General features: G+C 45.7%; 1 protein-coding gene across 1 annotated transcript in view; it reads right to left on the bottom strand.

Moving 5' to 3' along the window:
• The window catches only part of usp34 (ubiquitin specific peptidase 34), a 347,321-nt gene that overhangs the window by 182,698 nt on the left and 147,536 nt on the right, over window positions 1-17,087 (bottom strand). Inside the window, 4 exon segments of the mRNA XM_038808956.1 lie at window positions 3,821-3,920; window positions 7,137-7,250; window positions 13,379-13,533; window positions 15,586-15,668. Of these exon segments, the coding sequence (XP_038664884.1) occupies window positions 3,821-3,920; window positions 7,137-7,250; window positions 13,379-13,533; window positions 15,586-15,668 (452 nt within the window).

Below are 17,087 nucleotides of genomic sequence, written 5' to 3'. Positions count from 1 at the left end.
CACATAAGTAGGCGACTGCCTTGGGGGGGGGGGGGGGGGGGGGGGGGGGGGGGGGGGGGGGTCGTCCCACGCTCGCCCCCGCTTCTGCCGCTCCTCCCGTCCTCCATCTCCAGTTTCCTCGTTCCCCGCTCCTGGAAAAGTCATGCACGTTTTGGCATCCTGTGTCCTCCCTCCGGCTCCCGCTTCCCTGCCCCTGCCCCCCCCCCCCGGGTTTGCCTCCCTCTCCCCAGGTTTAGCTGTCTCCCCCCCCCCCCCCCCCCCCCCCCCCCCGGGTTTGCCTCCCTCTCCCCAGGTTTAGCTGTCTCCCCCCCCCCCCCCACCCAGTCTATCTCTCCCCTCCATGCCTCGGCTACCTTCTCCCGACCATTTTCCCCTGATTCTTGGCCACCCGGCTATTCTTCTTCCTCTTGTTCGTTGGCCACAAACAGGTCCCGGAACAGTTGCATGAATGGCTCCCACGTTCTGTGGAAGCCGTCGTCTGACCCTCGGATGGCGAATTTGATTTTCTCCATTTGGAGAGATTCCGAGAGGTCGGACAGCCAGTCTGTAGCTCTGGGTGGTGCTGCTGACCACCAGCCAAACAGGATTCTACGGCGGGCGATCAGGGAGGCAAAGGCAAGGGCGTCCGCCCTCCTCCCCAGGAATAGATCTGGCTGGTCTGAAACCCCGAAGACCACCACTATCGGGCATGGCTCCACCCTCACCCCCACCACTTTGGACATGGTCTCGAAGGAGGCTGTCCAGTACTCCACAAGTCTGGGGCAAGACCAGAACATGTGGGCGTGGTTGGCCGGGTCTCTTTGGCACCGTTCACATCTGTCCTCCACCTCCGGGAAGAACCTACTCATACGGGTTCTTGTTAAGTGGGCTCTATGTACCACTTTTAGTTGCGTCAGGCTGAGCCTTGCGCACGTGGCGGTGGAGTTAACCCTATGCAGTGCCTCGCACCAGAGTCCCCACCCTATCTCAATCCCCAGGTCCTCCTCCCATTTCTTTCTTGTTGCGTCCAGTATGGTGTCGGCCCTTTCAACCAGTCGGTCTCCCAATGATAATTAAGCTCCCAATGCAAACTCATACATTCAGATCTTATTTTCCGACAATCTTCTGTTTAAATGATAGCAAAACTTTTGGAAATTTAGGAACCAGAGAAGTAAAGCTGGTTTGGGCAAGGACTTTATCTGGTCTGTAGGTGGAGGAGCTGGGAGATGCAAAACCGATGTGTTGTAATGTCACCATAGGCGATGGGGTTTTAATTAGTGTGACAAGTTTACATGGGTTCCATTTCTATGACTAATTGGGATATTTTCCATTACTATGTTTCCATTACTAATGTAGGCATTGGAATTTCTAATGGAAAGTTTGACATGGATGGCAAAAACATGGCAACTGAAAAGAAGATGTTGGGGATAGAAAGGGCCATCGCAAGACTATTGATATATTATCAGTTTATCTCCTGTACCCTTTCACAAAATAAGTTGAAGAATATGTCCTGTTCTCATTTTTGTGTCACTGGGGGAGATCTTAACACATACGAAACCCATCCACTTAATCTCAAGCTTGCTTCAGTCTCTCATTTCTTTCCTAATCTCCCTTAAATATTTCTCTCTACCCACATATTGCTATGCTCTCTATCCTTTCAGTTAGGTGGTGGATGAATGATCTGGCATGGGAAAGGAACCAGCAATATGTGGGCTGCTTTCACAGTGGGGCTGCCAGGAAACGTGGTCTTTAGACGTACATGCTTCCCCATCTCTCAATTGCACCCAGTTCCCTACCCATTCACCTTCCATAAACACACACTCGCTTCTATAGCTACTTTTCATTATTTTCCTTTGAAGTATCTCCTTAAAACTTTTATCTTTAATCTTCATTGACACTTGCATCCCCTTAGCTCTCCATTCAATCTAACCATTCTCAACAACTTGCCCTGAGGCAGATGGGAACAACCTTCAAAATACCTTCTCCCAGATTTTTTCATGCCGTTCCATTCTACATTATTTTAACACTTTCCTTCTGAGGAATTGTTTACTTTTAAAATTTGACTTTATCAAGAAAATAATGAAACTAAAATGAGAAAAAGACAACAGATGATTGTCTTTCCCTTGTCTTGCAGGTAGTGGAAATTATAATCCATCACAGGTTCATGGTGAGAGGAGGAAAACCTAAGGTAGATGTGTGGAGTAAGTTTTTCACGAAGAGAGTGATGGGTGCCTGGGACGCGCTGCCAGAAGATGTGGTGGAAGCTGGCACATTAGCAACATTTAAGAGGCATCTGGATGGATTGGATTGGATTTGTTTATTGTCATGTGTACCGGAGGTACAGTGAAAAGTATTTTTCTGCGAATAGCTCAAACAGATCATTTAGTACATGAAAAGAAAAGAAAACGTAAATACATAATAGGACAACACAAGGTACACAATATAAATACATAGACACTGGCATCGGGTGAAGCATACAGGTGTGTAGTATTTATCAGGTCAGTCCATAAGGGGGTCGTTTAGGAGTCTGGTAACAGAGGGGAAGAAGCTTTTTTTAAATCTGTTTGTGCGTGTTCTCAGGCCTTTGTACCTCCAGCCCGATGGAAGCAGTTGGACGAGTGAGTAAGCTGGTTGGGAAGGGTCTTTGATTATGTTGCCCGCTTTCCCCAGGCAGCGGGAGGTGTAGAGTCAATGGATGGGAGGCAGGTTTGTGTGATGGATTGGGCTCTGTACATGAATTTGGAGGAAATAGAGGGATACGGACCGAGTAAGGGCACAAGGTTTTTTTCAGTTAGGGCATCATGATCGGCACAGGCTTGGAAGGCCAAAGGCCCTGTTCCTGTGCTGTACTTTTCTTTGTTCTTTTTTCTTTCTTCATAGCCATATAGAATTAATGCTGACCTTTTTCTAATGGCAAAAACAAGGCGAGATCAAGTGCTGTCTTCAAAATTCAGGGTTTTTAAAAAACTGATCATTACCAAAAAACACTACAGTTCATTTGCACCCCACCTCTCTTTCTCCAATTTCAGTGTGCGTTTTTCTCAACATGAAAGACAAGTTACAATAAGTGTGGAATTTCTTTTCCCTCACACATGCAATCTATGTTTTAAGCTAAGTTTTAGAAATCCCTTCCCTAGTTTTCCTCTAAATAATTGAGGGTTTTTAGAAACTAAAGAAAAAATTCCTTTGCAAAGCTGACTTCACAGTGTTGATACATCTTACAAAATTCAGTGCACACCAAACATTTAAATTGCACAAGCTAAATTCAGCTCACAGCCCTGTCGTTATGTGAAGAGAAAAAAATTGGTGAAGAGAAATGCCTTACATTCAGAAACGGGGATATATAATAGGGGACAAAGAACTGCTGAGCAACTGAATACAAAAATGTTAATTCCAAGCCAGGCTTTTGGCAAAGGTTGAGACAAACTAAAAACTTAAATGAAGCATTAAAGATAAATGATGAAATATCATCAATGTGAACAATGAAATGGCAGATAAAAATGAATCAGAAATCATCTGAGAAAACTGTTACAATCCAGTAACTAAATTATGCACGTTTCATTATAATGTGGACATCGGAATTATGATAAATTGGTCAAAACTAGTACCAAACATTTAACAGCAAGTTAAATAGCATAAGCAAAAATAATAGCACCAAGTAACATGGTGACATTTTCATTGCAGTCTGTTCATTTCCCTACCTCACACCAATGAAGAACAAACATGTGGTTTTCAAATGTTGTAACCACCTAACTAATTGAAAGAAATTGCATTTCACAGTTCAGAAAATTATGTCGGAACTAAAATTATTAAGACTGGAAACTAAAAACAAGTTACTTGCCGTTAATATAATAGGAATTGATGTATTGGATAGCTGCCCGGCTTACATCAGCTGTTTGAGCCCTGAGTGCAATGCCCCAGAGTTGATCCATTCCACAAAGCTGCTTGAAAGAAAGGAACACTTTTTTGTATATCTATATAAAGGAAAGTACTAAGTTGTATCAAACTTCATCTGATTTAGAAGCAGTGATGTTCATAACATTTTAGCGATTTTACTACTCATATTAAATAATTGTGTAGGAGTTGAAAATTGTGTAACAGCTTTAATAGTGAAATAATTATTTTTCGTTGCCACATAATGAAAAAAGGGGCAGAATCATGTTCAGGACCTATATCTGCAATGCTCATCCAATCAACAGGAAAGCAAAAACAACCTCAGATATGTAGAAGTTCGGCTTACCACAAGAACATAAGAAACTGGAGTAGGCATAAGCCATAATGCCCATATACCTGGCCCACCATTAAATAAGATCATGGCTGATCTGATCTTGACCTCAACTCCACTTCCCTGCCAATTCCCCATTAAAAAAAACACTTAGGTCATTATCTGAAATGGAAAAAAACACAGGTATACAGGGAAAATGCAGGGGACTGGTGCTAGGTGAATTGTTTTAGCAGAGCACTTGCACAGAAGGCCACATAGCCTCCTTGATGAGTTAATATTACTACTCAACTTTCCTCGCAAATATACCATTTCACAATTTTTTACATAGAAGTTCATCTGTCATGCATCTACCATTCTGCCTGCATTCTCCTGGTGACAGGTCACCATAACCTGAAACATCAACTCTCTTTCTCTCCAAAGATGCTCCCCGACTTGTTGACCATTTCCAGCATTTTCTTTTGTTTTTATTACATTCTCTTCATGTCTGCTTCTGTCCTCCTCATTACTTACTACCTTTCCAAGTTTCATGTCATCTGCAAACTTGAAAACATGTCTTTTACACCCAGGTTCAGATCATTAATACAGATCAAAAAGAGCAGTGATGTTAATTCAGGCCCCTGACGACACTACTGTCTACATCCCTCCAGTCTGAAAAGAAATTGTTCAACACTACTCTTTGTCTGTCCTACCATAATTTAATTGAAAGTTGGTTTGATGTTGTAGAAAGGCCTGACATGAATTGGATCACCTTTCCAAGTAATGTTCATGTCACAATCATGTCTTCAAATAACAGGTACAGCAGTATGAGAACAATTGGTTTTAACAAATTGGTAGTTATGCGTTTATTTTTGGAAACATCAAGAATCAAAGGGCAACAGTGACACCAATCTTGAAGCAGAAAATGAAAAAAATGTTACATGGACCGTCGAGAAGCTTTGTGAGGCAGAGGTCCAGAAAGTATAGCAGGTCAATGAACTAAAAATGCATCAATATCATAACTATAGCACCGTAGTGATGGAGTTCAATCCAGGCAAATGTGAGGTGATGCATTTTGGAAGATCCAATTCAAAAGCGGACTATACGGTCAATGGAAGAGTCCTGGGGAAAATTGATGTACAGAGAGATCTGGGAGTTCAGGTTCATTGTACCCTGAAGGTGGCAACGCAGGTCGATAGAGTGGTCAAGAAGGCATACAGCATGCTTGCCTTCATCGGACGGGGTATTGAGTACAAGAGTCGGCAGGTCATGTTACAGTTGTATAGGACTTTGGTTAGGCCACATTTGGAATACTGCGTGCAGTTCTGGTGGCCACATTACTTAAAGGATGTGGATGCTTTAGAGAGGGTGCAGAGGAGGTTCACCAGGATGTTGCCTGGTATGGAGGGTGCTAGCTATGAGGAAAAGTTGAGTAGATTAGGATTGTTTTCGCTGGAAAGACGGAGGTTGAGGGGGGACCTGATTGAGGTCCACAAAATTATGAGTGGTATGGACAGGGTGGATAGCAACAAGTTTTTTCCAAGAGTGGGGGTGTCAATTACAAGGGGTCACGATTTCAATGTGAGAGGGGGAAAGTTTAAGGGAGATGTGTGTGCAAAGTTTTTTTACGCAGAGGGTGGTGGGTGCCTGGAACACTTTGCCAGTGGAGGTGGTAGAGGCAGGCACGATAGCATCATTTAAGATTCATCTAGACAGATATATGAACGGGGGGGGGGGGGGGAAACAGAGGGAAGTAGATCCTTGGAAAATAGGCGACAGGTTTAGATAAAGGATCTGGATCGGTGCAGGCTGGGAGGGCCGAAGGGCCTGTTCCTGTGCTGTAATTTTCATTGTTGTTCCTTGTAAGATTTAATAGAAAATAGAAAAACTAGATTTCCTACCTAGCAGGTTGAGCACCACCCACATTATGAAGAAGATGATTTTATCTTTAACTTACAGTGCTGGGTTGTTAATTTTGGTCAGAGCAGCAGTTTGAGGACTACAATTAATTTTGTATCCGAGAGCGAGAAAGGAATGATAAGGGGAAAACTTGACTAGGATCCCCTTTTTCTTGTTTCTTTCCAGTGACTTCTGTTGGCAAAAGCATCCATCATACATGAAGATCAGGTCAATGGTATAACTGATGTGATTCCCACCATGGTACCTGATGATACCTATTTTCTGGGCCCTGAGACAACATATTATTTTGCGGACTAGGTGCCCAAGAATTGCAAAAATCTTGGAACTTGTTCCAGCAATTGTAATTAAATGTGGAATGAAAGAAACTATCACATTAATATATCCTTGTGACTAGATTTCTTGGATCTAATACAATAACACTACTGGGAATTGCTCACCTTAGCCTTTAAATAAATCACATTCAGCTCTCTCTCAAGTGGCTGTATTCTCATTTAGAACCAGGAACTCCAATTGATGTTGGTTTAAAAAAATCATTACTGTCAATTAGTATGTATTTTACCAAGTCTGCAGATACTTGATGATTTTTTTTAAGAACATGTACTACATTGGTTGAAGTGAAAACTTGCTTTGTTTTTGCTGCAGAATTTTTTGATCTTGCAAAACAGTTCCCCACTGACAAATTGTTAAGAAGCAAATCTACCAGAAAAGGTTGAAAATTCCAATGAAGCTGCTAAAAATCAACCGTGCTTCTTATAGTCAAACTTTCCAATGGTGAGCACACATACCAGAAACTAAATTGGTACTGCAGTGAAAACTGAGAGTAACTCAGACAACCAAAAACATCGAAAGCCGACATTTCCCACAGCTTCCAGCTGGAGCTGTTCTATCGCAATTTCCAGGGTAGTATTTATAGGTGGTACACAATTTGAGGCAATCACACTAAAGGGCTCTGAAAGATGATTGTGGGAAGTGAAGTGGCTATTCAAACAATTTTCTACATAAGTCTCCCCACTGTAATTTTTATTTTTTTTCTCACCTCAGAGCTGGAACCACCATCATAAGCACTGGTTGCAAGCCGGGCCAAATTACATAAATGCTGGAATAGATTTAAACCAGTCATGCTGATAGTTTCTGGTTTTAATTGCGGCATCTGAAGAATATAATGCACAATTAGACAAAATAAGACAACAATTGAAACTAGGGTCTATTCAAATTTAGAATGGGATGAGGCAAAAATGTGTTACATAATACATAGCACATTGTCGAGTTATTTACTCTTTTTTTGAAATAATTTTTATTGAAAAATTTTGAATTTATACAACAGTAACGCACCAAAGTAAAATACCAAAAATAACAATAATATTAACAATCATAAACATTCGCCCCACCTCCATGAGCCACACAGCATTTTAACAACAACGCAAATTAACACAATATAAAGTTACAGAATAGAAACTACAATAAGGAACACCCCCCCCCCCCCCCCCCCCCGGTTGCTGCTGCTATTGACCAAGATACCTATCTTTGTGGCAGGAAGTCCAGAAAAGGCTGCCATCGTTTATAGAACCCTTGTATTGATCCTCTCAGGGCAAATTTGACCCTTTCCAATTTTATAAATCCCGCCATGTCACTGATCCAGGTCTCCACATTTGGGGGCCTCGCATCCTTCCACTGTAGCAAGATCCTACGTCGGGCTACTAGGGACGCAAAGGCCAGGACACCGGCCTCTTTCGCCTCCTGCACTCCCGGCTCTACCGCAACTCCAAAAATCGCGAGTCCCCACCCTGGTTTGACCCTGGATCCAACCACCCTCGACACCGTCCCCGCCACCCCCTTCCAGAATTCTCTCAGTGCTGGGCATGCCCAGAACATATGGGCGTGGTTCGCTGGACTCCCCGAACATCTGGTGCACCTGTCCTCACCCCCAAAGAACCTACTCATCCTAGTCCCGGACATGTGGGCCCGGTGCAACACCTTAAATTGGATGAGACTAAGCCTCGCACATGAGGAGGAAGCGTTGACTCTCTCCAAGGGATCCGCTCAAGTCCCGTCCTCTATCTGCTCCCCGAGTTCCTCCTCCCATTTAGCCTTCAGCTCCTCCACTGACGACTCCTCCACCTCCTGCATTACCTTATAGATATCAGACACCTTCCCCTCTCCGACCCACACCCCCGAAAGCACTCTGTCCATCGTCCCCCGCGAGGGCAGCAAAGGGAATCCCTCTACCTGTCGCCTAGCAAACGCCTTTACCTGCAGGTATCTGAACATGTTCCCTTGGGGAAGCCCAAATTTATCTTCCAGTTCCCCCAGGCCCACAAACCTCCCGCCAATAAGCAGGTCCCTCAATTTACTGATGCCCGCCCTTTGCCACACCCTAAATTCCCCCATTCTTGTTCCCCGGGATGAACCGATGATTGCCACCCAGTGGAGCCTCCATCGAGCCCCCTGTTTCCCCCCGATGCCGTCTCCACTCTCCCCAGATTCTTAGGGTCGCCGTCACCACCGGGCTCGTGGTAAACCTCTTAGGGGAGAGTGGCAACGGCGCCGTTACCATGGCACCCAGGCTCGTACCACTACATGACGCCATCTCCATTCTTTTCCATGCCGCCCCTCCCCCCTCCATCACCCATTTACGCACCATTGACACATTGGCCGCCCAATAGTACCCCAGAAGGTTGGGCAGCGCCAGTCCGCCTCCATCCCGCCCTCGCTCCAGGAACACCCTCTTCACTCTCTGAGTCCCATGTGTCCACACAAAGCTCAAAATACTGCTAGTCACTCTCCTAAAGAAGGCCCTGGGGATAAAGATGGGCAGACACTGAAAGAGGAACAAGAACCTCGGAAGCACCGTCATTTTGACGGACTGCACCCTCCCCGCCAACGACAATGGCAGCATGTCCCACCTCTTGAACTCTTCCTCCATCTGATCTACAAGTCTGGTGAAATTATGTTTGTGAAGAGTCCCCCAGTCCCTGGCCAACTGCACCCCCAGGTACCTAAAGCTCTCCCCTGCCCGCCTAAGCGGGAGCCTACCAATTCCTTCCTCCTGGTCTCCAGGGTGCACCACAAACACCTCACTCTTGCCTAAATTTAATTTATAACCTGAAAAGGTCCCAAACTCAGCTAGCAACTCCATCACCCCCGGCATCCCTCCCACCAGGTCCGCCACATAAAGTAACAGGTCATCGGCATACAACGACACCCTATGTTCCTCCCCACCTCGCACCAAACCTCTCCACCTCTCTGAATCCCTCAACGCCATCGCCAGCGGCTCGATTGCCAGTGCAAACAACAAGGGGGACAGGGGGCAACCGTGCCTGGTCCCTCGGTAAAGCCGGAAGTACTCCGACCTCCTCCCATTCGTGGCCACGCACGCCATCGGGGCCTCATATAGCAGCCTTACCCACTTAATGAACCCTTCACCAAATCCAAACCTCCCCAACACCTCCCATAGGTACCCCCACTCCACTCTATCGAAGGCCTTCTCCGCATCCAGCGCCACCACTATCTCTGCCTCCCCCTCAATCGCCGGCATCATGATGACATTCAACAATCTCCGCACATTCGTGTTCAGCTGTCTTCCCTTCACAAAACCTGTCTGGTCCTCGTGCACAACCCCTGGCACACAGTCCTCTATCCTGGTGACCAGGATTTTTGCCAGCACCTTGGCATCTACGTTGAGGAGAGATATGGGCCTGTATAAACCACACTGCTGGGGGTCCTTGTCTCTCTTTAAAATTAACGAGATCAGCGCCCGCGACATCTCGGGGGCAAAGTCCCCCCTTCCCACGCTTCATTGAGTGTCCGCACCAGCAAGGGGCCCACTAGGTCCACAAACTTTTTATAAAATTCCACCGGGAACCCATCCGGCCCCGGTGCCTTCCCTGACTGCATCTGCCCGATCCCCTTAACTAGCTCCTCCAGCTCAATCGGCACACCCAACCCCTCCACCTGCTCCTCCTGCACCTTCGGGAAAGAAAGCCCGTCGAGGAACCTCTCCATTCCCCTCCTCTCCTCCGTTGGCTCTGACCGGTACAGTTCCCCGTATAAGTCCTTGAAGACCTCATTCACCTCTACCCCCTTCCGCACCACATTCCCACTCTTGTCTCTCACTCCAGCAATTTCCTTAGCCGCATCCCGCTTGCGGAGCTGATGAGCCAGCATCCTACTCGCCTTTTCACCATGTTCGTACACTGCCCCTTGTGCCTTCCTCCACTGTGCCTCCGCCTTTCTAGTGGTCAGCAAATCAAATTTAGCCTGCAGGCTGCGCCTCTCCCCCAACAGTCCCTCCTCTGGTGCCTCTGCATACCTCCTGTCTACCTCCAGCATCTTTCCCACCAGTCTATCCCTCTCACTCCTCTCCCTGTGTGCCCGGATGGATATCAGCTCCCCACATATCACTGCCTTCAGGGCTTCCCAGACCATCCCCACCTGAACCTCCCCCGTATCATTCACCTCGAGGTACCCCTCAATACTTGCCCGGACCCTCCTACACACCTCCTCCTCCGCCAACAACCCCACATCCAACCGCCACAACGGGCGCTGGTCCCGCACCTCCCCCATCTCCAACTCTATCCAATGCGGAGCGTGGTCGGAGATTGCAATGGCCGAATACTCGCCTCCTCCACTCTCGGAATCAGTCCCCTACTCACCACGAAGAAGTCTATCCGAGAGTAGACCCTATGTACGTGGGAGAAGAAAGAGTACTCGCGTGCCCTCGGCCTCACAAACCTCCATGGATCCACCCCACCCATCTGGTCCATAAACCCTCTCAGTACCTTGGCCGCCGCAGGCCTCCTACCCGTCCTAGAGCTGGACCGATCCAGTGAAGGATCCAACACCGTAATCAAGTCCCCCCCCCCCATGATCAGACCTCCCGCCTCCAGATCCGGGACCCGTCCCAACATACGCCTCATAAAGCCCGCATCGTCCCAATTTGGGGCATACACACTAGCAAGTACCACCTTCTCTCCTTGTAGCCTGCCCCTAACCATAACATACCTACCCCCCTTATCCGCCACCACCTCCGATGCCTCAAACAACACATTTTTCCCCACCAGAATCGCCACTCCCCGGTTCTTCGCATCCAACCCAGAGTGGAAAACCTGCCCCACCCATCCCTTCCTCAGGCGGACCACGTCCGCCACCTTCAGGTGGGTCTCTTGAAGCATTGCCACATCTGCCTTCAGCCCCTTTAGATATGCAAGTACCCTCGACCGCTTCACCGGCCCATTCAATCCTCTCACATTCCAGGTGACCAACCGAATCAGAGGGGGTCCTGGCGTCCCGCCCCCCCTCCCCCGTCGACTAGCCATAGCCCGTCGACTGCCGCCCCAGGCCAGCACCCCCTGCCCGACCCAGTCCCCACAGCGACCACACCTCACCTCTGTCCCCCCCGGCGCCCACCAGCTCCTTCCTGACCCTACCAGCAGCAACCCGGTATTCCCCTTTCCCCCCCCTCCCTTCCCCCCCCCAGGCTAGGAACCCTCCTAGCCGCGAACCGTCCTCCATTGTACTTCCGTGGGTCAGCTAACTTCTGCTGACCCCGGAAACTCCCGCCAATAACCCGACCCCTCCCAAAGTGGGATCATCCCCCAATCTATCCCCCCTCCAGCGCAGGGAAGAACGAGTTAAGGCCCCGCCTCCCCCCGTCATCGTCTCCGCCCCCCAGCGCGGGAAATCAGAGGAAAGCCCGCGCTTTCGCACTTCCCCACCACACCCTTCTGACGCAGCTCCCAAATTCCAGCCCCACTCCATACCCTCAACCCGACATAGAATACAACAAACCCCCCCAACCCTCCCCGCAAGATACAAAACTCAAACAATGCCCCACAGCAAAAAAACATAACTGAACAACACCCCCATAAATAACCATATCAAAATTGCAAAAGTACAAAAAAACAACAAAAAAAAGAACACAGCAACAGCAGAAACCAGCAATAAAGCATCACAACCGACCCCGCAACCCCCAACCCCTAGTTCAAGTCCAGTTTCTCCGTCCGCACGAAGGCTCACGCCTCCTCCGGGGAATCGAAATAATAATGCCGGTCCGAATAAGTTACCCACAGGCGCGCGGGCTGCAACATTCCAAACTTTATCTTTTTCCTGTAAAGCACCTCTTTCGTCCGATTAAATCCGGACCGCCGCTTAGCCACCTCCACACTCCAATCCTGGTAGATCCGTACTACCCCATTCTCCCAATTACTGCTCTTCACCTTCTTGGCCCAGCGCAGCACACACTCCCGATCACTGAACCGGTGGAACCTCACCAGCACCGCATGCGGGGGTTCATTCTCCTTAGGCCTCCTGGCCAGTACTCTGTGTGCTCCCTCCAGATCCAAGGGCAGATGGAAAGACCTGGCCCCCACTAGCAAGTTCAGCATTGTAGCCATGTAGGTTGTCAGGTCCGACCCCTCCAGCCCCTCCGCAAGGCCCAAAATCCGCAGGTTTTTCCACCTCATGCGGTGATCAAGGTCCTCGAAGCGTTCCTGCCACTTCTTGTGGAGTGCCTCGTGTCCCTCCACCTTACTCACGAGGATCCCGGCCTCCTCCTCTCGTTCGGTGGCCTGCGTCTGCAACTCCTTGATGGCAGCACCCTGGGTCGTCTGAATCTCCGACAGCCTTCTGTTCGTTTCCTGCAGAGAGCTCAGTACCTCAGCCTTGAAGTCTGTAAAACAGCACAGGAGAGCAGCTTGCTGCTCCTGGGCCCACTGCTTCCACTCCTCTGGAGCTCCACCGGCCGCCATCTTGGATTCCTTCCCCCGTTTTTTCTGGGGAGCTGCTGCTGTTTTTTCCCCCTTTCCACTCCGAGTTCGAGTCATGGACTGCAGGGGAAGTCGATCAGCACACCTTCTCCCACCGGGAGACGTCGAAAAATTTCCGTTTTGGGCTCTAAAAAGAGCCAAAAGTCCGTTTAAAACGGGAGCTCCCAAATGTGTGGCTTCCTACGTCATCGCCGCCACCGGAAGTCGAGTTATTTACTCTTAAGTGACATTGCATCCATTATATTCACACATTTATATGCATGAAAAAAAGCTTGCAGTCACCTTGTGTGTTGTTTTGATTTACAAATGAAAAATTTTCAAATTTATTTATTAAACTCTTAATTGAGCTAACACAATTTATTAACTGCATTCCCAATAGCAAAACTAGTCTATCTTCCAAATTGTATAATGGTGGAACTTTGAGCCAGTAAAGTTTACACCACTGGTGTTCGGAGGCAAAATTAAAAACCATGACAGAAAAATCTAGGAATGTAAACTGCAAACTTTCACTAACCTTTTCCAAAAAAAGATGCTTGTATGTTTCCATGCCCATAGCATGCTGGTCTTTACTGCGAACCTGATTTAGGAACCAGTGCAATGCATCATCGTAACATTCAGGGTCCTCCACAAGGCAATGCCACAGGATATCGACCTGGTCAAGGCTCAGCCCTAAGGTGAAATATAGAGATGTTACAGCTGGGGATCTCGGGAATAGAAAATGCTTGGGATACATATCTTGAATCCAAACTTTCAAGGTAAGTGCAAGTTGAACATAGGTTTGTTCAATCAGATAATTAACTAGTGCAAAGTAGTGCACCACAATCCAAAATGAGCATAATATAATAGCAATAATCAGTCCTTTGGAGGGCTTAACATTCAATGCATCTGTTGATAAACAAAAATATATACATCCTGCTTTAAAAAGCAACAAGGAAATAGCACTCTGAAATTATACAAAAGATTATGGGTGGCCAATTTGCTTAATAATCTATTTACACTTTTTTATATACTTAGAAGTGCTGGGAGTATGAAATGTTACAACTTTTACACCCACTGGTAACATCAAGCCTGCAACTTAACCCACAAATTGTGTTGCAGTAGAGAGTTGCATAACTGCATAATTTTTATTCCCCACATCAGTTACTCCTATACTGTACTCTCTGAAGACGCAAGCAAATTAGTGCCGAGCTCCTGCTGGATTAGTGCTGTGACAGCGTTCCTCAAAAAAAATGCAATTACTAGATCCAGATGAATGTCCAGCAGCACAGTTTTGTGGGAAACTAGTTTATTTTTGGAATTAACTGTTTACAGTAGATAAAAATCTGTCAGTTTGACTTTGTAAGACAAATGAGGCACAACCTGGAATCAAATTTTCTATGTGATCGGAGACCAAATTTACAACATGGGTTCACCCACCCTACAAGAGGTTGACTCAAGAATGCTGGCAAAGGCAGGAGTTTAAATATCTCCATCGTGTTAGGATTAAATGAGATTTAAATGCAATGCATTCTGCTCGTCACTTAATTGCTGAACTCTGCATCTTTCATGAATATGGTCACAATTAAATTTTTAGGACGTGCATTTCTTGTTGGAGGTGGACAATAGACTGCAACAGCACCTGGTGTGAGATTTTAAGTAATTAATTACAGCAATGCATAAAAAACATCAAAACTGCAAACTCTTTAATGTTTTGGTTCATATTGGCCCTTTAATCCTGAAGAACAGATTCTGTCACCAGTTCTGAATCAGAGTCTCATTTCTAACAAATCCAAGAACCAAGCTTTGCTCAACCAATGTGGAATTAACAGAACCATGGTCATTTCTTCCTCACAATCATGTAACTCGCATAAGTTATGAAAGGATAGCATAGGAAATCCTATAATATAAATGTATGACCTCAAGCTATTACACCTCAAGAGCAACTTATTCTCAATAATTTGCATTATTGGGCAATTTCATCAATCAATAGCTATCAGGATTGCTTCTAAGTCTATTCTAGCAGTGAGATCTCAGCCAGTACTTGGGTTATTTATGTTAGTCAAAATAGTTGGGCTCCTCGGCCAGTTCAAGGAATCTGCTATGACATACTCCAACTCTGCAAAATGTTAAGCAGCAAAAACTGTTAGGCGATGACAACTCGGGTATCTTTTTTTTTAACGTTTTAATTTAAAGTACCCAATTACTTTTTCCAATTAAGGGGCAATTTAGCGTTACCAATCCACCTACCCTGCACATCTATGGGGTGTGGGGGTAAGACTTCCGCAAACATGGGGAGAATGTGCAAACTCCACCGGGTCAGTGATCCCAAGCCAGGATCGAACCCGAGTCCTCGGCACAGTGAGGCAGCAGTGCTAACCATTGTGCCACCATGCTGCCCCGTATTATACCTGTTATGTAGAAATCTGTAATCTGGCACTTCCTGTTTGCTTATAAACTTCACTGCAATGCTGGCATAAACCCAGACTCTTGTAATTCGTTATAAATTTACGCCTTAACGATCATAAGTTCCCATTGTTTATCTGACATGACTTCTTTATCACAACACCATTGTTCCACCTCATGCTCCCATTATCTTGGCTGAGATGGGTTTACTCAGTGATACATTCCAGGGTCTTCCGGTCAGGCTGGCTCAGTGTTACACCATATATGTTGCCAGTAAGTCAAAAATAACTTTTCTTAAAGAAGCATTGCAATTATTAAAGCAGCAAAAAAAAAACTTACTAAAATGGTCTGGAGATCCTAGAGTTGAAAAAACACATGTCAGAAACTGCAGACGAACCTGCACCTCTGCACCATGGCTGTACCTATATTAAAATCAGGTGTAGAGTTAATTTTGGGAAATTAGTAAGAAAAACTGATTATTTTTAAACCATATCCTCCTTTTTTTTTTAAACCATAAACCATATCCAAAACCATATAGAATGCGGGGATGAAAGCATGAACTCATTCTATTAGCATTACATATAGACACTTAGAAGTTTCAACAAGAAAAAAGATTTTAGGTGTTACTTATTCAGACAATATCAAGCTCCAGGGATGAACAATGCATAATTAAAGAAAACACCAGCTTCTTGTGACGTTTTCGAGCAGACTGACAAACACCTATTCAGGGGCTTTCATCTGGTTGGAAAGTCAGTCTTTAAAATCTGGAGTTTGAGAGAATTGGGGAGGGGAGAGGAAGGCAACGCTGCATGAGGTTTGGCTCATTTATTTATAATGGTTACCAGGAGGGAAAGGGGGATGGGTGACACAGGGGGCAGGAAATTAGTATTTCTGATCTCACAGCACTTGTTTGTAACTTTCTGAGAACTCCTCATAAACGTTAAATGCAATGTTTGTGACTGGTTCCTGGAAGACTATATGCCTCGACCCATCTAAAAGGTGTCAGTAATTTGCATTTTCAAACAAGCATAGCTCAAGCGATATTCGCAACAATAATTAGGTTCTGATTGCTTTAAAAATGTAACATTTTGGAATTTAAAGCTCTCAGATGTTTGGAAAGAGTTAATGTTCCGCAAAAGTTAGAATTGGAGCGTTAATTGTTTAATAGACCACACTTGTTGTTCGATAGACTGCACATAAAGGGGATACAGGTGGCACTGTGAAGTTGAAGGAGAAGTGATTGTAGAACACAATAAATTGGAATTGAAGACTTGCTTTCTAGTTCTTATTAAAGAGGTACCATCAGAATTTAATATCAGATGTGGGTGAGGAAAGACACTGCCTGCACCCCACAATTTCTTTTGAATTTTCTGTATACATAATTCAAATTCAAGAAAAGTAGGTGAGCAGTAGGGTGAACTAGATTCTAGATTACATATCTAATTATTCAAACACAGGTCTTATTTACACAATCTCAATATAGACTTTATCTATAAATGTTTGAAATGTGTTCTTTAACTTTTCTTCACAATTTTGAAAAAACAGAAAGATTTTGTTTTGGACTAAGAAAGAAAGGATTCCATTATCTACTGATGCATCTTGGAATCAGTGCAGTGCCCTTTCTCAGGCTGCAGTGTATGGATTTCAGTTAACAATAGTATCACTCCAAAGCCAAGAAAGATTACACTCTCATATCCATGGAGTATCATTCATTTAATTTCAAAGATGAATAGAAGAGAGGCTCGATAGCCTTTAGATAAAAGGACCATGACCACGCGTTGTAAATTTGGCAGAGATGGTCACTGCTCGTCATAAAATTAGAATATTTTGATGGAATTTTT

This window comes from Scyliorhinus canicula, chromosome 1 (genome assembly GCF_902713615.1).
Source record: "Scyliorhinus canicula chromosome 1, sScyCan1.1, whole genome shotgun sequence".
In the NCBI taxonomy this organism is placed as follows: Eukaryota; Metazoa; Chordata; class Chondrichthyes; order Carcharhiniformes; family Scyliorhinidae; genus Scyliorhinus; species Scyliorhinus canicula.
The sequence above is the reverse complement of the archived record's forward strand: the minus strand, read 5'-3'. Positions and strand labels throughout refer to the sequence as shown.